Here is an 18,755-nt window from a genome sequence, read left to right as displayed (position 1 = left end):
AAGGAGCACTTTCTTTTTTTAAAAAAAGTGTGGTTGGTGTGTGGAATGAATGTCTAGAGGAAATGTTGGACGCAGGTACAGTTACAATGTTTAAAATACATTAGGATACGTACATGAACAGGAAAGGTTCGGAGGGATATGGGCCAAACACAGGCAAGTGGGATTAGTTTAATTTGTGAATATAGTCAGCATGGATTAGTTGACCTGAAGGGTGTGTTTCTATGCTGTACGTCACTGTTCTGTACTGGCGTTAAAACTATTTTCTTGCCTTCCCCAATAAACATCCACTTGGCTGTTCAAAAATTATATGAACTCAGCCTTGAAAATATTCCATGACCCCCTAACTGCAGGAAGGCATCCCCTCTTCTGAACTCAATTCCTCTTGCTAATATACCACTTGCCTTGCTGATTGCTTGCTGCACCTGTCTGACAACCGGCAGCGACTGGTGTAGGAGGACGCTGAGGTTCCTTTGTACATCCATACATCATTGCTGAGGAAGGGCTCTTACCCGAAACGTCAACTTTCCTACCCCTTGGATGCTGTCTGACCTGCTGTGCTTTTCCAGCACCACACATATTTACTCTGATCTCCAGCATTTGCAGTCCTCACTTTCTCCACTTCCCAATTTATCACCATTTAAACAATACACCTCATTTCTGCCTTTTTTTTTACAGCAAAGACTATAACTTCACCCTGTGGTACTGCACTTGCCAGGTATTTGAGGCACAGACCTGGACCAGCTTTTCCAGAGTCTGTCCTCTTTCTGGATTCACTCCCTTTCTTTTCAGTTGCTGCAAGTCAACAATTGGATCCCAGCATGAAAATAAAAGAAATAGAAAAGGGAGTGAGAGAAGAGAGTGTGCTGTTGGACAGAGGAAGGAAATTACAGTCTTGGATGAATCTCAATCTTCATTGAGTGAGTGAGAGAGAGAGAGAGAGAGAGAGAAGAGCAGTAGCAGCTTCAGAAGCTCATGGGTCAAGATTAGAGTGGTGCTAGAAAAGCACAGGTCAGGCAGCATCCGAGGAGCAGGAAAATCGACGTCTCCGATTCAGACAATAGGGCTGTTCTGAATGGTAGGAGGACCAGGCTCTTTCTGATGTTCCACTGCACCTCATTGGGCCAGCAAATGAAGTTCATGCACCATTTTTACAGACAGATGGGAGCATGTGCAGGTTTTTGCAGACACCGATGAACATGTGCAGTGCTTGCTGACACCGAGGAGCACGCGCAGTAGGCTCTGTAGATATGCTGGTGTAACTGACCGATTCAACTGGCCAAATGTCAAGGAGGAAGAAAAAAGGGTAGAGCCACAATTTTGGTTCAGCTTCCCACCCCCGGCTCGGCATAACCGTGCATGTTCCTTGCTTTTCTCCTTACCCTCACCCCTCGTGATTTTTCAAATCTCAATAAGGTCATCGCTCAACCTCCTCCATTCCAGTGAAAAAGTCCCAGCCTCTCCCTATAACTCAAACCCTCCATTCCTGGCAACGTCCAAGTAAATCTTTACCGAACCCCTTCTGATAATATTCTTCCTATTACAGGGTGACCAGAACTGTACTCAGTACTCTAAACAAAACGGCCTCACCAACATCCTGTACAACCTCAACATAGAACAAAAAAAATTTACAACTAAGGAACAGGCTCTTCGGCCCTTCAAGCCTAAGCCGATCCAAATCCCCTGTCTAAACCTATCGTGCAATTCCTGAATCTGTATCCCTCTGCTCTCCACCTACTCATGCATCTGTACAGATGCACTTTTTCTTTTTACAGATATTTTTATTGAAAATTTAACATGTTTTTACAAGTTTGCAAATAAAAAAAGACACGTACAAACACTACTATACAATTAAATCTTAAATAAATAGCCAAAACCTGTCAAACAAAGAGAAGAGATACAGAGAAGATAAAGATAAACTCAACTAACTACTAATCTAACCTATAACTAACCAGAGTGTATGATCAAATATCTTACATTATTCAAAAGAAAAAAGGAGAACATAGTAATTAAGTAGTGAAGTACATGCTCGGAATGAGTTAACATAATTCGTAATAAAACCCGTATTCACGCGGGATTCCTCTCCCAAGGGACCCCGGACCAGCCAGAACTGTTACCTCAACTAGATGAAAGCCCTTGAAAGAATGGCCGAAATATCTGTATCTATGTAATTCAAAAAAGGGCTGCCATATTTTACAGGATAATTCAGTTTTTTGGTGCACCATATTTGTAAGGAAGTCAAGGGGAATACATTCCATGATTAATCTGTGCCAATTCGGAAGTCCGAGAGGGCCCTCAGCCATCCAGTTTACTAAGATACCTTTCCTTGCGTAGAAGGAGAGAATGGAAAATAATTTCCTCCAGCGCACATCCAGAGAAGGTAAGCTCGAGAAGCCCAGAAGAGGAGATACTGGATCTACAGTAATTTCCGTTCCCAAGATTTCTGTCAGGGCCTTTACTACTTTGGTCCAGTATTTGAGGATCTTATGGCATGTCCATTAGCGGTGTAAGAATGCCCACCTCTGTTTTACATTTGGGACACATTGGAGATGCTCCTGCCCTAAATTTTGCCAATCTTTCCAGTGCCATATGGGCCCTATGAAGCATCTTTAACTGAATGGTCTGGGTTCTGTTACAAATGGAGATTTTTTTTGGCATTTTCCCAGATGTCATTCCACTGTTCTGTAGAAATTTCCAGCCTCAAATCCTGATCCCACGTTCTAAGCAGATGGTCCATATCTTCCGACACTTCATCACGTAATAAGTGATAAAGAGTGCTGACCGAGGGTACACCCATTGGCCACAACACACTACGTTCTCTATCTGATTTATAGAGAACATCTAATAACGCAGTAGTCTCCAGTATGTAGTCTCGAATGTAGAAGTATCGAAAGAGGTCTCCATTAGGTAATCCAAATTTCTGATGCAGCTGTTCAAAAGACATCAGGACCCCCTTCTCGAACAGATCCCCTAAACAGGAGATACCCCTGGATCTCCAGGATTTGAATGCAGCATCTGTAAGCCCCAGTTGAAAACCCCATGCCCCCACTATAGGAGTATAGGGGGATGTTTTATGTGAATTACCCTCGTTTTGCCACATTATATTCCAAGCTTTAATTGTGTTTAGTACTGTAGGGTTTCTACAGTGGTCCGTAATGATTTTCATCTGATCTAAAAATAAGAGGTGAATAAGAGGGCACTGTACTTGAGAAGCCTCGATGTCCATCCAGATTGATTGCGGGTCAGACGTGACCCAATCGGCTATGTAGCTTAACAAGGAACTTAACTGATACTTCCTAAAGTCTGGAAAATCCAGCCCTCCCCCCTTGTCTGTGGAAGCTGTAGCTTTCTTAACTTAATAAGGGGCCGTCTAGGATTCCAGATGAAAGAACCCAGCCAACCATACAATCTGCGCAGTGCCGTACTCGGCAGCATTCTCATCGGGTATAAGAGATCGGGGCAAGACACTCATTTTAATTAGGGCTATTCTACCTAGCCAGGAAATTGGAAGGTCTCCCCAACGTTGAAGGCCCTGTCTTACCCTTTCCAATAGATGCACAAAATTGACCTTGTCTAGCTGGCCAAATACTGGGGTGATAAAAATGCCAAAGTATAAGAAACCCTCCAGAGACCACTGAAAGGGGAAGTGGGATCCGTCCAATAAGTGGGACATACTAGTGAGGCATGGCCTCCGATTTTGAAAAATTCATTTTGTAGCCTGAAAATGCACTAAATGTATTAATAACTTGGATTAAGTGAGGCAAGGACATCAGAGGATTACTAAGAAAAAGGAGATCATCATCAGCATATCGGGTAATTTTATGTTTACCTGTACCAACCCTCGGGGCCGTTATATTAGAGTCAGCCCGTATCGCTACCACCAGTGGCTCAATTATTAGCGTGAATAGCAACAGTGAGAGAGGACATCCCTGATGGCAGCCTCTCCCCACTCGATCTGAGCCTAATCCATTGGTGATCACAACTGCTTTGGGATCATTATACAGTGTTGAGAGCCATTTAGCAAATACGTTTCCAACGCCAAACCTTTCCAATGTATAGAACAGATATGACCATTCAACCCTGTCGAATGCCTTCTCCGTGTCCAATGAGACTACTATTCCCGGTATTTTTTCCTGATGACAGACTTGATTCACATTCAAGACCCTTCTAATATTATCAGATGGTCTACAGCCCTTAATAAACCCAGTCTGCTCCTCTTTTATGATATATGGCAGCACCCTCTCGAGCCTCAATGCTAATGTTTTAGAAAGAACTTTAAAATCTACAGTTAGCAAGATGCATAATCTTCTGGATCCTTTCCTTTTTTGAGAATAGGGGAGATATTCACCTCTTTCAGTGAAGGTGGGAGGCAGCCCTGACTATTTGTGTAGTTATACACGTCCATAAGTGGGGCCAGCTAATACTCCAGTGAACTCTTTGTAAAGTTCAACCTGAAAGCCCTCTTGGCCAGGTGCCTTACCGCTCTGAAGTTGCCTGATTACGTCAAGTATTTCCTGGGTTGTTGGGGGAGCATTCAGGACTGATACCTGTTCCGGGATTAAGTCTGGAAAGGCCAGGCTTTTAAAAAAGGACTGCATCCTCCTGGCTCTATCTTCACAACCCTGTGATCAGGATTAAACTTTCTGAAGATTGTGTTGATCCTTTTAGGATCGTGAGTCAGAGTACCAGCACTTTCCCCGATAGCCGTGATAGCTTGAGGGGCCCTTTTTCTCCTTGGGAGAAATGCTACGCATCTACCAGGTTTATCGCCAAATTCATATAATCTTTGTTTTGTAAATAATATTTCCCTCTTTGCTGTTTGGGTGAAGGCGGTATTCAGAGCTGTCCTAAGGGCCGTAATCCTTTGTAATTTGGTAATAGAAGGTCTGTCAGCTGCTTTTAAGCGAGCCTCAAGCTGTTGCTCTCCCTTTAATGTTTTCTGGGTCACCGAGTATGAAATGATCAGACCTCACGCATCAGCATCAATAGTCACCCACATCATTGACGGGTTACTAGCCGGACCTGAATTAATTTCCAAGAAAGCTTTAAATTCTTGAGAAAAATATTTTGCAAATTTACTATCCTTCATTAAGAAGGAATCCATACGCCAATGTCAGGGGAATGCCTCATTGTTCCTAGCCTTGATTTTCATGTACACAACAGCATGATCAGAAATTATTATATCACCTATTTTACAGGATGATATGGAATTTAAAAAAGTTGAGGGGGCAAAAAACATGTCAATTCTAGTGTGACATTTATGTGGTTTAGAGTAAAAAGAGAAATCTCTGCCGTGCAGGTGGAGGCACCTCCACGCATCTATTAATCCTAATTCTTGATTCAAATCCGCCAATTGTCTAGATCTGGGGCATCCACCCGCAGTACTCTTGGGTATCCTGTCTATTTCCAGCTCCATAGTGCAATTAGAGTCTCCCCCCATAATTGTATGACGAGCACCGAGAGCCATCAGTTTGGAGAAGGCTTCCGTTATAAATTTGAAAAGGATGCGCCGGGGGACAATACTGGTTTAAAATCCCATATTCCTCTCCATTTATAAGGGCTTTAATTAGTATATATCGTCCAGATTCATCTTTTATCTGACTTAGGATTTTGAAAGGGAGATTCTTCCAAATAAGAATGACTACTCCCCTACATTTTGAGCTGAAGGATGAAAAGAAGGCCTGATCAAATCCACCCTGTTGTAATTTCAAATGTCCTTTAACCAATAAATGGGTCTCCGATATCAACCCTTTCTTTTTTGAGGTTTGGTAATATTTTCTTCCTTTTGATTGGAGAATTACTCCCCTTGACATTCCAGGTGGACCATATAATTGAATGACTAACCATAATCATCCAGACGAGTCCGAGACCCCCTGGGAGGAGAAACACCATCCAAAACACCACGAGCATAGACCATAGAAAATTCACAAAAATAGAGATTCTTTAATATACTCACACTAATATAATAAAAAACTATTTCTAAATAAAAAAACAAAAACATATTTAAATGGAGATTTCCCCCACATTTCCGGGGGAACTCCTTCCTTTCCGAAAATCCATCATATCCTCTCCCGACCAGTGCCCCACCCTCGACCCAGGCACCCCATAATAAAGTGAAGAAAATTCAAGTGTACGACCAAGCTAAAATTAACAGTGAGTACCCTACCCTCCTCCCCCTCCCCTAGATATATTTGGTGATATTAATACCATGTATAAACGTAAAACTATAAAATTACACTCTCAGCAGGTAATAATTATGGTAATACAAAATAAACAGGGGGAAAACAGCCCCACTTTAAAAGAAAGAGAAAAAATAAGACAAAGCAGAGACCCCTCCTCACCTAAATCTACTAGACCACTCGGCCTATATATATTTACAAAAAAAGGGAGGGGAAAAAAAAATTGCAGAGTGTCCCCCCTCCCTACTCCCCGGAGATAATATTAAGCAATAAAGTAATAAAAAAGAAAAAACGGTGAACAGGAGAAGGGGGAGGGCAGAACAACATCATTCACCACACGAGTTCACTCTTACAATTTATCTAAGAGAGTCCAAAAATTCCTTTACCTTCTGCAGCGATCCGAAGTTATACATTGACCCTTCGTGGCTAAAATGTAGCGCCACAGGGTAGCGCAGGGAGTACTGAATGTTTAAATCCCTTAAAACCCCCTCCTCTTTTGGACCAGAGCTGGAGAAAGGTCCTGAAACAGCATAATCTTGGATCCTTTGTAAATCATGGCTTGGGGATCTTTCCCAAGATTTCTGGAAGCTTCCAGGAGCATCTGCTTCTCCTAAAAGCACTGCAGCCCGAACAGGACCGGATGGGGGCGCTGGCCCAAGCCAGGCCTGTGTATTGCAACCCGGTGGGGCCATTCTACCCTGACCCGGCCTGATCCAGCCTCCCGATTCAATAACTGCGGAAGCCACTGCTCCAGAAACGTTGTAAGCTGGCCTTCCTCTTCCCGTTCGGGAAGGCCCAGCAAACGAATATTTTCTTGACGACCTCGATTTTCGAGGTTGATGAGATCGTCCAAGGCCCGGACTCGCTGTTCGAGAGTCCAGGCCCGACCCACGGATGATTCTGCAGCAGCCTCTGAGGTCGCGACCTTTAGCTCCGCCCCTCCGACTCGATGTTCGATTCTTTCAATATCGCGCACGGTGCGGGGGAAATGAGGAAACTGTTGAAGTCCACATTGATGCCCTGGGGTTGATTTGTTCCGAGGCGGAAGATGAGGCGTTCTTCATCCAGGCGTCTGGTGGTGAGGGAGCGGCGATGAAGGAGGCCCAGGACCTTCATGTCCTCAGCAGAGTGGAAGGGGGAGTTGAAATGTTGGGCCACGGGGCGGTGTGGTTGATTGGTGCGGGTGTCCCGGAGATGTTCTCTAAAGCGTTGTGCTATGAGGCGTCCAGTCTCCACAATGTAGAGGAGACCGCAGCGGGAGCAACGGATACAATAAATGATATTAGTGGATGTGTAGGTAAAACTTTGATGGATGTGGAGGGCTCCTGTGGGGCCTTGGATGGAGGTGAGGGGGGTGGTGTGGGCGCAGGTTTTGCAGTTCTAGCAGTGGCAGGGGAAGGTGCCAGGATGGGAGGGTGAGTTGTAGGGGTGCGTGGACCTGACCAGGTAGTCACAGAGGAAACGGAAGGTCGAAAGGGGTGGGGAGGGAAATATCTCCCTGATGGTGGGGTCTTTTGGGAGGTGGCGGAAATGTCGGCAGATGATTTGGTTTATGCAAAGGTTGGTAGGATGGAAGGTGAGCACCAGGGGCGTTCTGTCCTTGTTACGGTTGGACGGGTGGGGTCTGAGGGCAGAGGTGCGGGATGTGGACGAAATGCGTTGGAGGGCATCTTTAACCACGTGGGAAGGGAAATTGCGGTCTCGAAAGGAGGAGGCCATCTGGTGTGTTCTGTGGTGGAACTGGTCCTCCTGGGAGCAGATACGGCGGAGGCCGAGGAATTGGGAATACGGGATGGCATTTTTGCAAGAGGTAGGTTTTACCTATGTGAACAATGAAGGCAAATGTGCGAAACACCTTTTTCACCCCCATCTACCAGTGATGTAACTTTCAACAACAATGAACCCGAACACCCCCTGGTCTCTGTTCTACAACACGACCCAGGCCCTAACATTACCTGTACAAGTCTTGCCCTCCTTTATTTTAGTAAAATGCAAACCCTCACTTATATCCATACCTCTCTCATACACACTCTCTCTCAGACATACACATACACCATCCTCTCAACACTCTCATTCTCCATCACAAATCACACTTCATCAAGCAAATACACACATGCAAATACACACTCACCGACGCACAGTCTTATACACAAACTCACATACACACTTTCCTGATGAAAGGCTTTTCCCCGAAACATTGATTTTCCTGCTCCTGGGATGCTGCCTGACTTGCTGCAACACCACACTCTCGATCCTAAACTTATTACCCGCTATTTCTGGGCTCCCCCATCCAAAGGAAAATACCATGTCTATTTACCCTATCCATGTCCCTCATGACGATATAAAAGCATATAAGGTCACTCCTCAGACTCTGGCAAGCTACGGAAAACAGTCCCAGCCTGTCCTTCTGTCTAACCTCACCCGGGTAACCAAGACACATACCTGAGGTCGCAAAGTCTGCTCCCTCCCTGGATTCACTCCAGTTGCTACAAGTGAGCCTGCTCCGCAATCATTAAGATCATGGCTGATCTATCCATCGTCTCATCTCCTCCTCCCTGCACTGTTACAAGGAACCCCTTAATTCCAATACCAGGCAAAAACCCACCCAACTGTGTCTTGAATATACTTAATGAAGCTGCCTCTATTGCTTGCTTGGCCAGAGAGTATTCCACAGATTTTGATGAAAGCCTTTTGCCCTAAACATCGATCTTCCTGCTCTCCGGATGCTGCCTGACTAGCTGTGCTTTTCCAGCACCACTCTAATCTAGACGATTCCATAGATTCACGACCCTCTGGGAAAAGCAGTTCCTCATCTCTGTCTGAAAGCTACTCCCTCTAACCTTGAGGCCTAGTCTCACCCACCAGCAGAAATTACCGGACAGGGTAGGGCTTCATCCCCACAGTGCAATGACATTGGGAAGATGTTTCCATTGGTAGGAGAGACTAGTACCAGAGGACACAGCTTTAAGAATAAAGGGAAGACCTTGAGGAACAGAGATAAGCGATGTATCCTTTTCTGCTGACAGCGAGGAGCATGGACAATGTGTTGGTGACACCAGCGAGCAGGTGCGCTGTTGTTCACACCGAGGAGCAGACACAATATGCTCTGTGGCGATGCTGGTGTTATTGACAGATGTTAAGTGTTCAAATGCCAATGGGAGAAATAAAGGGTAGAGCCACAGTTCTTTTTTCCCCCCAAGTGGCTCAACATTTTATAGCTTTTGCATTTTGTCTGGCTGCTCAACTTTTTTTTTTAAATGTCTTTTCGTCAGTGTAGGGGTGAGATTCACAACTAGAGGGCATAGGTTTAGTGTGAGAGCAGAAAGATATTAAAAGGTACCTAAGGGGCAACTTTTCCATGCAGAGGGTGGTGCATGTATGGAATGAACTGCCAGAGGAAGTAGTGGAGGCCGGTATAATTACAGCATTTAAAACACATCTGGATGGGTATATGAACAGGAAGGGATTAGAGGGATAGGAGCCAAGTGCTGGCAAATGGGGACTAGATTAATTTAGGATATCCGGTTGGCATGGACAGGTTGGATCGAATGGGTCTGGTTCCGTGCTGTACATCGGTGACTCTAAATAATAAAGTCTACTTTTCCAAATAACAAAGTATAACCATGTTAACAAGGCTTAGTGCTCCCGCCCCTTCAATAACTGAGGAACATATACATGCTGGTGCATAATCTCCTTCACTAGGATTTACACACTACCCTCAGCAATTGCACAAGTAACAGTGAGGGGGGTAAACAGCCCAAGGATTAAACAGACAGTGAGGGGGGTAAACAGCCCAAGGATTAAACAGACAGTGAGGGGGGTAAACAGCCCGAGGATTAAACAGACAGTGAGGGGGGAAACAGCCCGAGGATTAAACAGACAGTGAGGGGGGTAAACAGCCCGAGGATTAAACAGACAGTGAGGGGGGTAAACAGCCCGAGGATTAAACAGACAGTGAGGGGGGTAAACAGCCCAAGGATTAAACAGACAGTGAGGGGGGTAAACAGCCCGAGGATTAAACAGACAGTGAGGGGGGTAAACAGCCCGAGGATTAAACAGACAGTGAGGGGGGTAAACAGACAGTGAGGGGGGTAAACAGATCCTGCCCCTTCAATGACTGCCTCCCCTTTCACTCGGACAGGACAGGACAGGACAGGCCCTACATTCCTTCCCCCGCCCCCCCGCGCCCCCCCCGGTCCCGGTCCCTCCCACGTGGCCCCATCGTTGTCACAGGCCCCGCCCCCCGACCAGGAGAACTCCAGCCTCTCTCCTTATAACTCAAACCCTCCAGTCCTTACAACATCCTGGTAAATCTTTATTAAACCCTCTCTGATAGTATTCTTCCTATTACTGGGCCACCAGAACTGTACTCAGTCCTCTGCAAGTGGCCTCACCAACATCCTGTACAACCTCAACATGATGTCCCAACCCCGATACTCAATGGGGTGAACAATGAATGCTATGCTGCTAAATGCCTTCTTAACTGCCCTGGCTACCTGTGATGCAACTTCCAAAGAACCATGTACCTGAACACCACCCCCCTCTCCATGTCTGTCTGTTCTATAACATGACCCAGGGCCCTATCATTATCTGGACAAGTGCTGCCCTTCCTTGTTTTAGCAAAATGCAACCCCTTGCTTGTATTAATACCTCTCACACATATGCTCCGACACACACACACACACACACACACACACACACACACACACACACACACGTTCCTCCTCCCCTCAATACTCTCACAGGCTTATACACCATCACACTCACACTTTACCAAGCATGTACACACTCTCACGCACAAACTCACATGCACGCACACACAATTCTTTGTGGGGTGAATTTGTATTGGCAGAATTATATTTGCAGATACATTCAATTTTGGTCAAAAAGCACACAATGTCCAGGCAGTCAATCCATGTAATATTTTATGAATTCCTCCTTTGGAAATAGAACCAGTCTGATTCAAGATTGGGGTACAGACAGACTCTGACCTCACACCTTTAATGCATGGTCTGAGCTGAGATGTTATCTTTTTCATAAAACCTTAAGTCATCTCAAGAATGTGACTTAAAAGATGTTCTGGCAGTGACACATTAATGAACCAAAACCTGCACCCATTCTAAGAGATGAAGGGCTTAACAGCAATCTAGGCTTGTTCAATATATTCTATCAGTTGCATGATCTTTTGATATACGTTCTGTGTCTGCTCCACAGCTACCCAATAAAGGAGCAGCACTCAGAAAGCTAGTGCTTCCAAATAAACCTGTTGAACAATAACCTGGTATTGTGATTTTTTTAAACTTTATCACCCCAGTCTAATACCAACCCCTCCATATCATTTCGACTGAACACAGCCCCCACCTCCTGGTGCTGCCAGGAAACTTGACAATGCTGATGAAACAACGCAGTACCTGAAAGATGTACAATTTCTAATGATACAAGCTACTCATTCACTGCTCCATCTGATACACGACATTGGAAACTCTGCAGGAGGCTGAAAGACAGGAGCAGCTTTAAAACAAAAACCTCTCGGAGCTCAAAGCTTTCAATGAGAGTCTGAGCCCGGCGGTAAGTTCAGGTAACCTTGATTGTGACCCGACTTTGTTACAGCTTCAGATTCCCCCAGCAAAAAGGCATAGACAAAGTTGCAGCTTTTTAAACAGTTCAAGATCAAAGCCCACACACACCCCACTGTCTTTACTATTGGTCAGCACCAAGTTGTCCCTTTGTAATTGGATCCTTGGTACAGCCGTAATCCGGAGGAAGTATTGCCTCACTCAGCAATTTTAACCTATATCCTGTCTCCAAGTAAGTTTCTCCCCGCTCATTTGCCAGGAAGGGGCAGTGTAGAGTCAACCAGAGTGCTGTGGGTCTGGAGTCAGGTGTAGGCCAGACCGGGTAAAGGATGCAGCTGGAACGACTGAGTGAATCCTTTCCCCCAATGGCGGTTCCCTTCCCTAACAAGGGAGAGAGGGAATCAGATGGGGGCTTTCTCCCCTGCACCACCCCCCTCCTTGAAACGGTCTCATTGTTAGATTCCGAACTCCACATTTCTGACCGAATACCAATTCTGCCATCTGTCGTGGTGGGATTCAAACCCGGGACTCCCCGGAACCGGGTTGATAGTCCAATCGATAATGGCACTCGGCCGTCACTCCTTCAATTCCCCTGCGATGGCACGTGAACTCGCTGGTGCTTCTGCAGATGGAAGGAGCGGGTGAAGCCCTTCCCGCACTGAGAGCAGGTGAATGGCCTCTCCCCGGTGTGGATCCGCTGGTGTCTCAGCAGGGTGGAGACCTGGGTAAAGGCCTTCCCACACTCGGGGCAGCTGAAGGGCCTCTCCCCCGTGTGCACTCGCTGGTGGGTCTGGAGGTTGGAGTAATTGCTGAAGGCCTTCCCGCACTCGGGGCAGCTGAAGGGCCTCTCCCCTGAGTGAACCCGTTGGTGCCTCAGCAGGTCAGAGCAATAGTTGAAGCCCTTCCCACACTCAGAGCAGCTGAACGGCCTCTCCCCCGTGTGGATTCTCCGGTGGGCCAACAGGGCAGAGAAAAACATGAAGGCCTTCCCACAATCGGGACAGCCGAAGGGTCTCTCCCCCGTGTGGTCCCGCTGGTGGGCCAGCAGGTGGGAGGAATGTCTGAAGGCCTTCCCGCAGTCGGTGCAGGGGAATGGCCTCTCCCCGGTGTGACTGCGCCGATGGGTCTCCAGGGCAGACGGGAAATGAAAGCCTTTCCCACAGTCGCCACACTTCCACCGTTTCTCCATGGGGTGGGATTCCTCAGGTTTCTCCATGGCCGAAGCTTCAGCTGCACATAAACGCTTTTCCAGCCCCTCCCTGCCGTGAATTCCTCTTCCCAGGCCGTCCAACTGTTTCAGGCTCCACACTCTGTGGGTCAGACTGATGGTGAAAACATACTCAGTCAGGAACCAAAAAGCTTTGATCCCTCTCACAGAGATCACAGTTGAAAATCGTTGCGGTCCTGGTGGACTGAGTGACTGTCAGACATTGATGTTGAAGTGAGGACCGCAAATGCTGGAGAGTCAGTCGAAAAATGTGGCACTGGAAAAGCATGGGGATGTCAGACAGCATCTGAGGAGCAGGAGGGCCAATGTTTCTCATCTGTTGATTGAGAAACTTCCGCCATCAGATCTTCAAATACGCTGTAAAAATAGATTACAAAAGTCACCACTGTCAGTCCCAGGGTAGAAACTCTAAACAAGCAATTCTACTTTGTAGAATTTTCTTTTCTTTTGTTATTCTACAAAATTGAAAGCACCATCCCACTCTGTTCTCACTCTGCTCTAACTAATTCTCCTGGAAGTGCTGATTCAGGATCTTACAAGGGCAGAAAAAGCAAAAACGTCAAGACGGACATCTCAGAACAAGAGGGCATAGGTTTAGGGTGAGAAAGAAACAAAAGAGATCTGAGGGGCAACCTTTTCACACAGAGGGTAGGACATGTATGGAATGAGCTGCAGGAGGAAGTGGTGGAGGCTGGTACAATTGCAAGATTTAAAAGCCATCTGGCCGGGTATATGAATGGGAAGAGTTTGGAGGGATATGGGCCAGATGCTGGCAGATGGGACTAGATTGGGATGGGATATCTGGTCGGCATGGACAGGTTGGACCGAAGGGTCTCTTTCCATGCTGTATATCTCTCTGACTAGTTGGACTTAAGGGTCTGTTTCTGTGCTGTTTGACTCTGGAACTGTTCTGTACTGGTCTTGAAACCATGCTCTTGCCTTCCCCCACAAACATCCACTTCTTTGTTCTTCAAAAATCAGATGAACTCAGCCTTGAATATATTCAATGACCCCCTAACTGCAGGAAGACCTCCCCACTTCTGAACTCAATTCCTCTTGCTAATACACCACTTGCCTTGCTGATTGTTTGCTGCACCTGTCTGACAACTGGCAGTGACTGGTGTAGGAGGACGCTGAGGCTCCTTTGTCTATCCACACATCATTCCTGATGAAGGGCTCGTGCCCAAAAAGTCAACTGTCCTGCTCCTCGGATGCTGCCTAACCTACCGTGCTCTTCCAGTCCCACACTTTTTGACCCTGATCTCCAGCATCTGCAGTTCTCACTTTCTCCACATCCAATTACATCACCATTTTAGCAATGCACTTCCTTTCTACTTTTTTTCCCAAAATAAAGGCTATAACTTCATATTGTGGGACTGCATTTGCCATGTGTTTGCCAGTTGTGGTCTTCTCTATATCGGGGAGAGTGAGCACAAACCTGGGAAATGGTTCACTGAACATCATATCCAGGTCCACAGAGCCGACCAGAGTTCCCAGTCACCACCCATTTCAATTCCCCTTCCCACCCCCTTTCTGACATTACCATCTTTGGCCTCCTCTATTGCCACAACGAATCAAACCACAAATTGGAGGGACAACACCTCATCTTAATAGGGAAGGAAGTAAGCAATAAATAGTAGATCCCTACAGAGTGCTCAGGAACAAAGGGACCTTACTGTCCAAGTTCAGAGATCCCCAAAGGTATCAGTACAGGTAAAACGGGGGATGAGGAAGGCATAGATTTGTATTTTTCACACAGAGAGTGGTGCGTGTGTGCAATGAGCTGCGAGAGGAAGTGGTGGAGGCTGGCACAAATACAACTTTTAAAGAGCAGCTGGATGGGTACGTGAATGGGAAGGGTTTAGAGGGATATGGGCTGCTCGTATCATTCATTTGTAAATCCCAGAATTTCCTGAAAGACATCTTCTTGAGATAACTCAAGGTTTTATAACAAAAGGTGACATCTCAGCTCTGACAATGCATTAAAGGTGTGAGGTCAGAGTCTGTCTGTAACACAATCTTGAGTCAGACTGGTTCTACTTCCAAAGTGGAATTTACAAAACATTACATGGATCAGCCTGCATATTGTGCATTTTTGAGAAAAATAGAATGTCTCTGCAAATATAATTTTGCAACTACAAATTCACCCCCATGGATGTATGTGTGTGAATGAGACAGAGAAAAGTCTATTTTGTGCTGTATATCCCGATGTCTACTTGATAACAGATGCTTTATTTCTGCTGGTGTAAATATTGTTGTAAATCATAGCTGGGTATGAATAGTTAGATGTTAGGGTGAGAGAGTGCCTCAAGAGGGGCACTATAAGAATCCTGGGAGAGCCCTATTTCTGGTTTACTTCCTCATGAACAAACATTAAGCACGAGCATTTATTTATTTCTAATTTTGTTCTGTTTTTCTTGTTTGATTCCCAGCTAGGACTACACTCGGTGTCTGGATGGTTGACAGGCTGGGAGACTGTGGCTTGGGTCTTGATTGACTGAATGTTTTATTGTTCCAGAAGGTGTGGGGGGTGGAGGGGTCAAGGCTTCAGCAGAAATCTAGCAGAGCAGAGAACAGACCAATATCTTACTCTGTGGGAAACTGAAATCCGAGCTGATTGTGGCTGATATATCCATTGGCTCAGCTCTTTCTCCCTGCATTATCCCAACTACCCTTAATTCCCTGACCATGAAAACCCATCCAATTGTGTCTTGAATATACTTAATGAAGATGCCTCTACTGCTTCCTTGGGCAGAGAATTCCATAGAATGACTATTCTCCAGGAAAAGCAGTTCCTCCTCATCTGTCCTCAGTGGCACAGTGAGTAGCACTGCTGCGTCACAGCGCCAGAGACCCAAGTTCAATTCCTGCCTCGGGCAACTGTCTGTGTGGGTTTCCTCCGGGTGCTCTGGTTTCCTCCCACAGTCCAAAGATGTGCAGGTTAGGTGAATTGGCCACGCTAAATTGCGTGTAGGGTCAGGTGAAGGGGTAAATGTTGGGGAGTGGGTCTGGGAGGGTTGCTCTTCAGAGGGTTGGTGAGGTCTTCTTGGGGGTAGTGCATCCACCACGACCTCTGGACATTCATCCCATACATGACCCGCTCTCTGTTTATGAAAACCTTTTCCCGAATCGGTCCACGCCGTGCATTCACTTGCAGCAACCGAAAGGAAATGGAAGTCAAAGATTGAATCCAAGAATGGGGGGAAAAAAAAGGAAAAGGAGTTGGGAAGAGAGTGCCCTACTCACAGATGGTTGACAGAGTAAAGAGGTTGCAGTCTGGAGCAAACTCAATCTTCATTCAGAGACAGAGCAGCAGCAACTCCCCAGGCTCGTGTTCCAACTTCCGCATTCAGACAATAGGAAGGCTCTGATTGGCAGGAGGACCATTCACCTTCCGGTCCTCCACGGCTTCCGATTGGTCCACCAAAAGAAAGTCGCGAGGCGTGTGCCTTGCGTGCAGTGAGGAGCACGCGCAGTCTGCTCTCTGGCGATGAGGCTGTAACTGACAGGATTGAAGTGTCTGAATGTCAAGAGAAGTTAAAAAGGGGAGATGCATCATTTTTTTCCCCTGTTATATTTACCTTTCCTCCACGCCCCATTACTTTATAAATCGAAATAAGGTCACCCGACAACTTGTGGTTGTCGATAGGGCGACCAGAAGTGTACTCAGTACTCTACACATGGTCTCACCAATATCCTGTCCAACCTCAACGTGATGTCCCAACTCCTGCACTGAACGGTGTGAACAATGAAGGAAAGTGTGCTAAACGCCTCTTTCACCACCCTGTCTACCAATGATGCAACTTCCAAAGAACTATGTCCCCGACTTGGAGATGCCGGTGTTGGACTGGGGTGGATGAAGTTAAAATTCACACCACACCAGCTGATACTCCAACAGGCTCATTTGCAAGCATTAGCTTTTGGAGTACTGCTCCTTCATCAGGTGGTTGTGTCTTATGATCCTGTTCCACAAACATCCCATGAAGGAGCAGTGCTCCAAAAGCTTGTGTTTCCAAATAAACCAGTTGGACAATAACCTGGTGTTGAGAGATTTTTAACTTTATGTCCCAGAACCCCTCCACGCCACCGCCCGCCCCCATGAATCTGTTCTACATGACGATGCAGGGCCCTACCATTAATGGTACAAGTCCTGCCCTTCCCTGTTTTAGCAAAATGCAACCCCTTTCCTTTATCTCTCGCTCTCTCAGACACACACACCCTAACACTCTCACCATCTCACAGGCTTATGTTCCATCTCACACACATTTAATTAGCATATATGCACAAACTCGCATACGCACGCACATACACTCCTGCAGATACAGTCACACATAACTCAATGGAGTGAACTTCCATTTGCAGAATTATATTTGCAGATATATTCAATTTTGCTCAAAATCATACAAACTGCAGACAGTCAATCCATGTAATATTTTATGAATTCCTACTTTGGTTAGTAGAACCAGTCTGATTCAAGATTGGGATTCAGACACTTTTGTGCAGTATCTGAGCTGCAACGTCACCTATTTTTATAAAACCTTACATCATCTCGAGAAGGTGAATTAAAAGTAGTTCTGGGATTTACATATTAATGAACTGAAACCTGCAGCCCATACTAAAAGATGAAAGATTAATCTGCAATCTAGATTTGTTTAATATGTCCTGTCTGTTGCATGACACTGTGATCTTTTGCTATAAATTCTGTGTCTTATGACCTTGCTCCACAGCTACCTGATGAAGGGGCACCGCTCCGAAAGCTCGTGCTTACAAATAAGCCTGTTGGACTATAACCTGGTGTTGTGTGACTTTTAACTTTATCCACCCCAGTCCAACACTGGCACCTCCACATCGTTTCCAGTGGACACAGCCCACACCTCCCAGTGCTGCCAGGAAACTGGACAATGACAATGGGATGATGGAGTACCTGCACTCCTGAAAAATTTACAATTTCTAACAATACTGGCTACTCATTCACTGCTGCAACCGATACACAACATTGGAAACATAGTACAGGAGACTGTCAGAAATCAGCACAACAGGTCAGGCAGCATCCGTTGCCCAAAAAATGTCGATTTTCCTGCTCCTTGGATGCTGCCTGACCTGCTCTGCGTTGCCAGCACCACTCTAAGCTTGACTCTGATCTCCAGCATCAGCAGTTCTCACTTTCGCCTGTAAGAAATGAGCAGTTTTAAAACAAAAACCTGTTGCAGTTCAAAGCTCTCAATGAGAGTCTGAGCTGGCCTGAGCTCGGCAGGTAATCTTTATTGCGACCCAACTTTGATACAGCTTCACCAAAGAGCACACACCCCCTCCAACCCCTCACTTGTTTCATTATTGGTCACTACCCAGTTGACCCTTTGTAATTGGATCCTTGGTACAGCCTTAACCCGGAGAAAGTACTGCCTCACTCAGCATTTTCAACCCGTACCCTGTTTCCAAGTAAGTTGGATGGGCAGTGTAGAGTCAATCATACTGCTTTGGGTCTGGAGTCACGTGTAGGCCAGACCGGGTAAAGGATGCAGCTGGGACGATTGAGTGAATCCTCTCCCACAACGACAGTTTCTTTCCCTAAAAAAGAACGGAGTGAATCAGGGTGGGGGTTTTCTTCCATCCCCACTCCACCGACAATGGTTTCACCGTTAGATTCTGAACTCCAGATTTCTGACCAAATTCCAATTCCCCCATCTGCTGCGGTGGGAATCGAACCCGGGAGTCCCTGGAACCGGGTTGATAGTCCAGTCAATAAATGGTACTCGGCTGTCATTCCTTCAATCG

The 18,755-nt window shown here is 46.1% G+C and overlaps 1 protein-coding gene across 2 annotated transcripts; it reads right to left on the bottom strand.

Annotated features, from left to right (window-relative positions):
- Positions 1-10,874: 10,874 nt before the first annotated feature.
- On the bottom strand, positions 10,875-18,420 carry LOC140487202 (uncharacterized). 2 transcript variants are annotated; one of them, XM_072586854.1, is made up of 2 exons: positions 18,409-18,420; positions 10,875-13,337 (listed from the first exon to the last, which is right to left on the bottom strand). In XM_072586854.1, the coding sequence occupies exon 2, from the start codon at positions 12,966-12,968 to the stop codon at positions 12,336-12,338; it is 633 nt and encodes a 210-aa protein (XP_072442955.1). In that variant the 5' UTR covers positions 12,969-13,337; positions 18,409-18,420; the 3' UTR covers positions 10,875-12,335. The 2 variants fall into 2 exon arrangements, with proteins under 2 accessions (XP_072442955.1, XP_072442954.1); XM_072586853.1 differs by lacking the exon at positions 18,409-18,420 and adding an exon at positions 16,227-16,294.
- Positions 18,421-18,755: the final 335 nt, after the last annotated feature.

Source organism: Chiloscyllium punctatum, chromosome 16 (assembly GCF_047496795.1).
Source record: "Chiloscyllium punctatum isolate Juve2018m chromosome 16, sChiPun1.3, whole genome shotgun sequence".
NCBI classification, from domain to species: Eukaryota; Metazoa; Chordata; class Chondrichthyes; order Orectolobiformes; family Hemiscylliidae; genus Chiloscyllium; species Chiloscyllium punctatum.
The sequence above is the reverse complement of the archived record's forward strand: the minus strand, read 5'-3'. Positions and strand labels throughout refer to the sequence as shown.